At 44.5% G+C, this 10,141-nt stretch overlaps 1 protein-coding gene across 1 annotated transcript in view; it reads left to right on the top strand.

The window, feature by feature from the left end:
* LOC311119629 (sodium/potassium-transporting ATPase subunit beta-2-like) overlaps positions 1 to 9,628 on the top strand; it is a gene marked incomplete at both ends in the record, with an annotated part of 31,905 nt that extends 22,277 nt beyond the window's left edge. Inside the window, 2 exons of the mRNA XM_084194303.1 lie at positions 259 to 354; positions 9,458 to 9,628. Coding sequence (XP_084050429.1) covers positions 259 to 354; positions 9,458 to 9,628 — 267 coding nt within the window. The remainder of the gene's footprint in view (positions 1 to 258; positions 355 to 9,457) is intronic.
* Between the last annotated feature and the right edge of the window lie 513 nt (positions 9,629 to 10,141).

Raw genomic sequence — 10,141 nt, 5'->3', positions numbered from 1 at the left:
GATAGATAGATAGATAGATAGATAGATAGATAGATAGATAGATAGATAGATAGATAGATAGATAGATAGATAGATAGATAGATAGATAGATAGATAGATAGATAGATAGATAGATAGATAGATAGATATCTGATAGATATCAGATAGATAGATAGATAGATAGATAGATAGATAGATAGATAGATAGATAGATAGATAGATAGATAGATAGATAGATAGATGGATGATCAATAGAAAGCTGACTCTCTGTGTCTACAGAAAGAAGACAGTGATGCGATTGGAGAGCTGGCCTACTACCCTCCCAACGGAACCTTTAACCTCATGTACTTCCCCTACTACGGCAAGAAGGCCCAGGTACACACAACACAACACACACCCCTTTACCAGTACACACAACACAACACACACCCCTTTACCAGTACACACAACACAACACACACCCCTTTACCAGTACACACAACACAACACACACCCCTTTACCAGTACACACAACACAACACACACCCCTTTACCAGTACACACAACACAACACACACCCCTTTACCAGTACACACAACACAACACACACCCCTTTACCAGTACACACAACACACACCCCTTTACCAGTACACACAACACAACACACACCCCTTTACCAGTACACACAACACAACACACACCCCTTTACCAGTACACACAACACAACACACACCCCTTTACCAGTACACACAACACACTGTCACACACTCCTTTACCAGTACACACAACACAACACACACCCCTTTACCAGTACACACAACACAACACACACCCCTTTACCAGTACACACAACACACTGTCACACACTCCTTTACCAGTACACACAACACAACACACACCCCTTTACCAGTACACACAACACAACACACACCCCTTTACCAGTACACACAACACAACACACACCCCTTTACCAGTACACACAACACAACACACACCCCTTTACCAGTACACACAACACAACACACACCCCTTTACCAGTACACACAACACAACACACACCCCTTTACCAGTACACACAACACACACCCCTTTACCAGTACACACAACACACACCCCTTTACCAGTACACACAACACACACCCCTTTACCAGTACACACAACACACACCCCTTTACCAGTACACACAACACACACCCCTTTACCAGTACACACAACACAACACACACCCCTTTACCAGTACACACAACACACACCCCTTTACCAGTACACACAACACAACACACACCCCTTTACCAGTACACACAACACAACACACACCCCTTTACCAGTACACACAACACACACCCCTTTACCAGTACACACAACACAACACACACTCCTTTACCAGTACACACAACACACACCCCTTTACCAGTACACACAACACACACCCCTTTACCAGTACACACAACACAACACACACCCCTTTACCAGTACACACAACACAACACACACCCCTTTACCAGTACACACAACACAACACACACCCCTTTACCAGTACACACAACACACTGTCACACACCCCTTTACCAGTACACACAACACAACACACACCCCTTTACCAGTACACACAACACACACCCCTTTACCAGTACACACAACACAACACACACCCCTTTACCAGTACACACAACACACACCCCTTTACCAGTACACACAACACAACACACACTCCTTTACCAGTACACACAACACACACCCCTTTACCAGTACACACAACACACTGTCACACACCCCTTTACCAGTACACACAACACAACACACACCCCTTTACCAGTACACACAACACACACCCCTTTACCAGTACACACAACACACTGTCACACACCCCTTTACCAGTACACACAACACAACACACACCCCTTTACCAGTACACACAACACACACCCCTTTACCAGTACACACAACACACACCCCTTTACCAGTACACACAACACAACACACACCCCTTTACCAGTACACACAACACAACACACACTCCTTTACCAGTACACACAACACACACCCCTTTACCAGTACACACAACACAACACACACCCCTTTACCAGTACACACAACACACACCCCTTTACCAGTACACACAACACACACTCCTTTACCAGTACACACAACACACTGTCACACACCCCTTTACCAGTACACACAACACACTGTCACACACCCCTTTACCAGTACACACAACACACTGTCACACACCCCTTTACCAGTACACACAACACACACCCCTTTACCAGTACACACAACACAACACACACTCCTTTACCAGTACACACAACACACACCCCTTTACCAGTACACACAACACAACACACACCCCTTTACCAGTACACACAACACACACCCCTTTACCAGTACACACAACACACACCCCTTTACCAGTACACACAACACACACCCCTTTACCAGTACACACAACACAACACACACCCCTTTACCAGTACACACAACACACACCCCTTTACCAGTACACACAACACAACACACACCCCTTTACCAGTACACACAACACACACCCCTTTACCAGTACACACAACACAACACACACCCCTTTACCAGTACACACAACACAACACACACCCCTTTACCAGTACACACAACACACACCCCTTTACCAGTACACACAACACAACACACACTCCTTTACCAGTACACACAACACACACCCCTTTACCAGTACACACAACACACTGTCACACACCCCTTTACCAGTACACACAACACAACACACACCCCTTTACCAGTACACACAACACAACACACACCCCTTTACCAGTACACACAACACAACACACACCCCTTTACCAGTACACACAACACACTGTCACACACCCCTTTACCAGTACACACAACACAACACACACCCCTTTACCAGTACACACAACACACACCCCTTTACCAGTACACACAACACACACCCCTTTACCAGTACACACAACACAACACACACCCCTTTACCAGTACACACAACACAACACACACTCCTTTACCAGTACACACAACACACACCCCTTTACCAGTACACACAACACAACACACACCCCTTTACCAGTACACACAACACACACCCCTTTACCAGTACACACAACACAACACACACCCCTTTACCAGTACACACAACACACACCCCTTTACCAGTACACACAACACACTGTCACACACCCCTTTACCAGTACACACAACACACTGTCACACACCCCTTTACCAGTACACACAACACACACCCCTTTACCAGTACACACAACACAACACACACTCCTTTACCAGTACACACAACACACACCCCTTTACCAGTACACACAACACAACACACACCCCTTTACCAGTACACACAACACACACCCCTTTACCAGTACACACAACACAACACACACCCCTTTACCAGTACACACAACACAACACACACCCCTTTACCAGTACACACAACACAACACACACCCCTTTACCAGTACACACAACACAACACACACCCCTTTACCAGTACACACAACACAACACACACCCCTTTACCAGTACACACAACACACACCCCTTTACCAGTACACACAACACAACACACACCCCTTTACCAGTACACACAACACACACCCCTTTACCAGTACACACAACACAACACACACCCCTTTACCAGTACACACAACACAACACACACCCCTTTACCAGTACACACAACACAACACACACCCCTTTACCAGTACACACAACACAACACACACCCCTTTACCAGTACACACAACACAACACACACCCCTTTACCAGTACACACAACACACACCCCTTTACCAGTACACACAACACACACCCCTTTACCAGTACACACAACACAACACACACCCCTTTACCAGTACACACAACACAACACACACCCCTTTACCAGTACACACAACACACACCCCTTTACCAGTACACACAACACAACACACACCCCTTTACCAGTACACACAACACACACCCCTTTACCAGTACACACAACACACACCCCTTTACCAGTACACACAACACACACCCCTTTACCAGTACACACAACACACACCCCTTTACCAGTACACACAACACACACCCCTTTACCAGTACACACAACACAACACACACCCCTTTACCAGTACACACAACACAACACACACCCCTTTACCAGTACACACAACACACACCCCTTTACCAGTACACACAACACAACACACACCCCTTTACCAGTACACACAACACACACCCCTTTACCAGTACACACAACACAACACACACCCCTTTACCAGTACACACAACACACACCCCTTTACCAGTACACACAACACAACACACACCCCTTTACCAGTACACACAACACACACCCCTTTACCAGTACACACAACACAACACACACCCCTTTACCAGTACACACAACACAACACACACCCCTTTACCAGTACACACAACACAACACACACCCCTTTACCAGTACACACAACACAACACACACCCCTTTACCAGTACACACAACACAACACACACCCCTTTACCAGTACACACAACACACACCCCTTTACCAGTACACACAACACAACACACACCCCTTTACCAGTACACACAACACAACACACACCCCTTTACCAGTACACACAACACAACACACACCCCTTTACCAGTACACACAACACAACACACACCCCTTTACCAGTACACACAACACAACACACACCCCTTTACCAGTACACACAACACACACCCCTTTACCAGTACACACAACACACACCCCTTTACCAGTACACACAACACACACCCCTTTACCAGTACACACAACACACACCCCTTTACCAGTACACACAACACACACCCCTTTACCAGTACACACAACACACACCCCTTTACCAGTACACACAACACAACACACACCCCTTTACCAGTACACACAACACAACACACACCCCTTTACCAGTACACACAACACAACACACACCCCTTTACCAGTACACACAACACAACACACACCCCTTTACCAGTACACACAACACACACCCCTTTACCAGTACACACAACACACACCCCTTTACCAGTACACACAACACAACACACACCCCTTTACCAGTACACACAACACAACACACACCCCTTTACCAGTACACACAACACACACCCCTTTACCAGTACACACAACACAACACACACCCCTTTACCAGTACACACAACACAACACACACCCCTTTACCAGTACACACAACACAACACACACCCCTTTACCAGTACACACAACACACACCCCTTTACCAGTACACACAACACACACCCCTTTACCAGTACACACAACACAACACACACCCCTTTACCAGTACACACAACACAACACACACCCCTTTACCAGTACACACAACACAACACACACTCCTTTACCAGTACACACAACACAACACACACCCCTTTACCAGTACACACAACACAACACACACCCCTTTACCAGTACACACAACACAACACACACCCCTTTACCAGTACACACAACACAACACACACCCCTTTACCAGTACACACAACACACACCCCTTTACCAGTACACACAACACACACCCCTTTACCAGTACACACAACACAACACACACCCCTTTACCAGTACACACAACACAACACACACCCCTTTACCAGTACACACAACACAACACACACCCCTTTACCAGTACACACAACACAACACACACCCCTTTACCAGTACACACAACACACACCCCTTTACCAGTACACACAACACAACACACACCCCTTTACCAGTACACACAACACAACACACACCCCTTTACCAGTACACACAACACAACACACACCCCTTTACCAGTACACACAACACAACACACACCCCTTTACCAGTACACACAACACAACACACACCCCTTTACCAGTACACACAACACACACCCCTTTACCAGTACACACAACACAACACACACCCCTTTACCAGTACACACAACACAACACACACCCCTTTACCAGTACACACAACACAACACACACCCCTTTACCAGTACACACAACACAACACACACCCCTTTACCAGTACACACAACACACTGTCACACACTCCTTTACCAGTACACACAACACAACACACTGTCACACACTCCTTTACCAGTGGTGTCATGCCCCCATGAGTTGTGGGGGGTTGGGTAGGGTGGAAGTTGGAGAATGTAGAATGTGTCAAACACCTGAAACAGCTTTTTCCTGCTAGGGCCATAATTCTATGTCTAGTTTTCTGCATCGGTTATCTAAATATACCTCTTTATCGGTTCAATTGTCATTTAAATTAATGATGTACATTGATTCTTTAAGAATTATAAATATATACACTACTCATTCAAGGGTTTTTCATTATTTTTACTATTTTCTACATTGTAGAATAATAGTGAAGACATCAAAACTATGAAATAACACATATGGAATCATGTAGTAACCAAAAAAGTGTTTAACAAATCAAAATATATTTTATATTTGAGATTCTTCAAATAACCACCCTTTGCCTTGATGACAGCTTTGCACACTCTTGGCATTCTCTCAACCAGCTTTACCTGGAATGCTTTTCCAACAGTCTTGAAGGAGTTCCCACATATGCTGAGCACTTGTTGGCTGCTTTTCCTTCATTCTGCGGTCCGACTCATCCCAAACCATCTCAATTGGGTTGAGGTCGGGGGATTGTGGAGGCCAGGTCATCTGATGCAGCACTCCATCACTCTCCTTCTTGGTAAAATAGCCCTTACACAGCCTGGAGGTGTGTTGGGTCATTGTCCTGTTGAAAAACAAATGATAGTCCCACTAAGCCCAAACCAGATGGGATGGCGTATCGCTGCAGAATGCTGTGGTAGCCATGCTGGTTAAGTGGGCCTTGAATTCTAAATAAATCACAGTGTCACCAGAAAAGCACCCCCACACCATAACACCTCCTCCTCCTTGCTTTACGGTGGGAACTACACATGCGGAGATCATCCGTTCACCCACACCGCGTCTCACAAAGAAATGGCGGTTGGAACCAAACATTTCAAATTTGGACTCCAGACCAAAAGGACAAATTTCCACCGGTCTAATGTCCATTGCTCGTGTTTCTTAGCCCAAGCAAGTCTCATCTTCTTATTGGTGTCCTTTAGTAGTGGTTTCTTTGCAGCAATTCAACCATGAAGGCCTGATTCACACAGTCCCCTCTGAACAGTTGATGTTGAGATGTGTCTGTGACTTGAACTCTGAAGCATTTATTTGGGCTACAATTTCTGAGGCTGGTAACTCTAATGAACTTATCCTCTGTAGCAGAGGTAACTCTGGGTCTTCCACAGCAGAGGTAACTCTGGGTCTTCCATTCCTGTGGCGGTCCTTATGAGAGCCAGTTTCATCAAAGCGTTGATGGTTTTTGCGACTGCACATGAAGAAACGTTCAAAGTTCTTGAAATGTTCTGTATTGACTGACCTTCATGTCTTAAAGTAATAATGGACTGTCGTTTCTCTTTGCTTATTTGAGCTGTTCTTGCCATAATATGGACTTGGTCTTTTACCAAATAGGGTTATCTTCTGTATACCCCCCTACCTTGTCACAACACAACTGATTGGCTCAAACGCATTAAGGAGGAAAGAAATTCCACAAATTAACTTTTAAGAAGGCACACCTGTTAATTGAAATGCATTCCAGGGGACTACCTCATGAAGTTGGTTGAGAGAATGCCAAGAGTGTGCAAAGCTGTCATCAAGGCGAAGGGTACCTATTTGAAGAATCTCAAATATAAAATATATTTTGATTTGTTTAACACTTTTTTGGTTACTACATGATTCCATATGTGTTATTTCATAGTTTTGATGTCTTCACTATTATTCTACAATGTAGAAAATAGTAAAAAAAATAAAGAAAAACCCTTGAATGAGTAGGTGTGTCCAAACTTTTGAATGGTACTGTATATTATTTAAATATACACTACCGTTCAAAAGTTTGGGGTCAATTAGAAATGTCCTTGTTTTCCCCCCAAAATTAATATTGTCCATTAAAATAACACTTTCTTCTGAAACTTGTCAGTCTATTCTTGTTCTGAGAAATTAAGGCTATTCCATGCGAGAAATTGCCAAGAAACGGAAGATCTCGTACAACGCTGTATACTACTCCCTTCACAGAACAGCGCAAACTGGCTCTAACCAGAATAGAAAGAGGAGTGGGAGGCCCCGGTGCACAACTGAGCAATAGGACAAATACTTTAGAGTGTTTAGTCTGGAAAACGGACGCCTCACAGGTCCTCAACTGGCAGCTTCATTAAATAGTACCCGCAAAACACCAGTCTCAACGTCAACAGTGAAGAGGCGACTCCGGGATGCTGACCTTTTAGGCAGAGTTGCAAAGAAAAAGCCATATCTCAGACTGGCCAATAAAAAGAAAAGATTAAGATGGGCAAAAGAACACAGACACTGGACAGAGGAAGATTGGAAAAAAGTGTTATGGACAGACGAACCGAAGTTTGAGGTGTCCGGATCACAAAGAATAACATTTGTGAGACGCAGACCAAATGAAAAGATGCTGGAGGAGTGCTTGATGCTATCTGTTAAGCATGGTGGAGGCAATGTGATGGTCTGGGGGTGCTTTGGTGGTGGTAAAGTGGGAGATATGTACAGGGTAAAAGGGATCTTGAAGAAGGAAGGCTATCACTCCATTTTGCCACGCCATGCCATACCCTGTGGACGGCGCTTGATTGGAGCCAATTTCCTCCTACAACAGGACAATGATCCAAAGCACAGCTCCAAACTAAGCAATAACTATTTAGGGAAGAAGCAGTCAGCTGGTATTCTGTCTATAATGGAGTGGCCAGCACGGTCACCGGATCTCAACCCTATTGAGCAATTGTGGGAGCAGCTTGACCGTATGGTACGTAAGAAGTGCCCATCACGCCAATCCAACTTGTGGGAGGTGCTTCAGGAAGCATGGGGTGAAATCTCTTCAGATTACCTCAACAAATTCACAAAGGTCTGCAAGGCTGTAATTGCTGCAAATGGAGGATTCTTTGACGAAAGCAAAGTTTGAAGGACACAATTATTATTTCTATTAAAAATCATTATTTTTTACCTTGTCAATGACTACATTTCCTATGCATTTTGCTATATTTCCTATTCAAACTCATTTCATGTATGTTTTCATGGAAAACAAGGACATTTCTAAGTGACCCCAAACATTTGAACGGTAGTGTATATAATATAGAGGGTTATATAGTGTTAACATATATAATATATAGGGTGAACATATATAATATACAGGGTTATATAGATAACATATATAACGGTAGTGTATATAATATTTATTTAAAATATTTAAAAATCTGAGGGGGGCACGTGCCTTTGCTAACTATTTTCTCTCTCTCTCTCTCTCTCTCTCTCTCTCTGTGTTTCTCTCTCTCTCTCTCTCTCTCTGTCTCTCTCTTTCTGTGTTTCTCTCTTTCTCTCTGTGTTTCTCTCTGTTTCTCTCTCTCTCTGTGTGTGGATCTAGCTGAACTACTCCCAGCCCCTGGTAGCAGTGAAGTTCCTCAACATCTCTCTGAATACAGATGTGAATGTTGAGTGTAAGATCAACTCCAACACACTGAAGACTGGTGGAGAGAGAGACAAGTTTGCTGGACGCGTCTCTTTCAAACTCCGAATCACCTCACCTAAAAACTAGAGCACTAAGCACTAAACACTATACACACACACACACACACACACACACACACACACACACACACACACACACACACACACACACATATTACTGCCATATGAAGGACCATATCAGACCCCCTGGAAATGGAGAGACCTGGAGGAGAGGGAAGGATGAGAGGAGGAAAGGAGGTCCAATGTGTCTCCTTGTCGATTTCTTTTTTCGCTACATTCTTCATCTGTATCTCTCCCTCTCTCTGTCTGTATCTCTCCCTCTCCCTCTCTCTTTCTGTATCTCTCCCTTTCTCTTTCTGTATCTCTTCCTCTCTTTCTCTCTCTGTATCTCTCCCTCTCTCTCTCTGTATCTCTCCCTCTCTCTCTGTATCTCTCCCTCTCTCTCTGTATCTCTCCCTCTCTCTTTCTCTCTCTGTATCTCTCCCTCTCTCTCTCTGTATCTCTCCCTCTCGCTTTCTCTCTCTGTATCTCTCCCTCTCTCTCTCTGTATCTCTCCCTCTCTCTCTGTATCTCTCCCTCT

Source organism: Coregonus lavaretus (genome assembly GCF_964263955.1).
Source record: "Coregonus lavaretus genome assembly, contig: HAP1_SCAFFOLD_809, whole genome shotgun sequence".
NCBI lineage: Eukaryota > Metazoa > Chordata > Actinopteri > Salmoniformes > Salmonidae > Coregonus > Coregonus lavaretus.
Note: the sequence above shows the minus strand (reverse complement) of the source record. Positions and strands in the feature narration are given on the sequence as shown.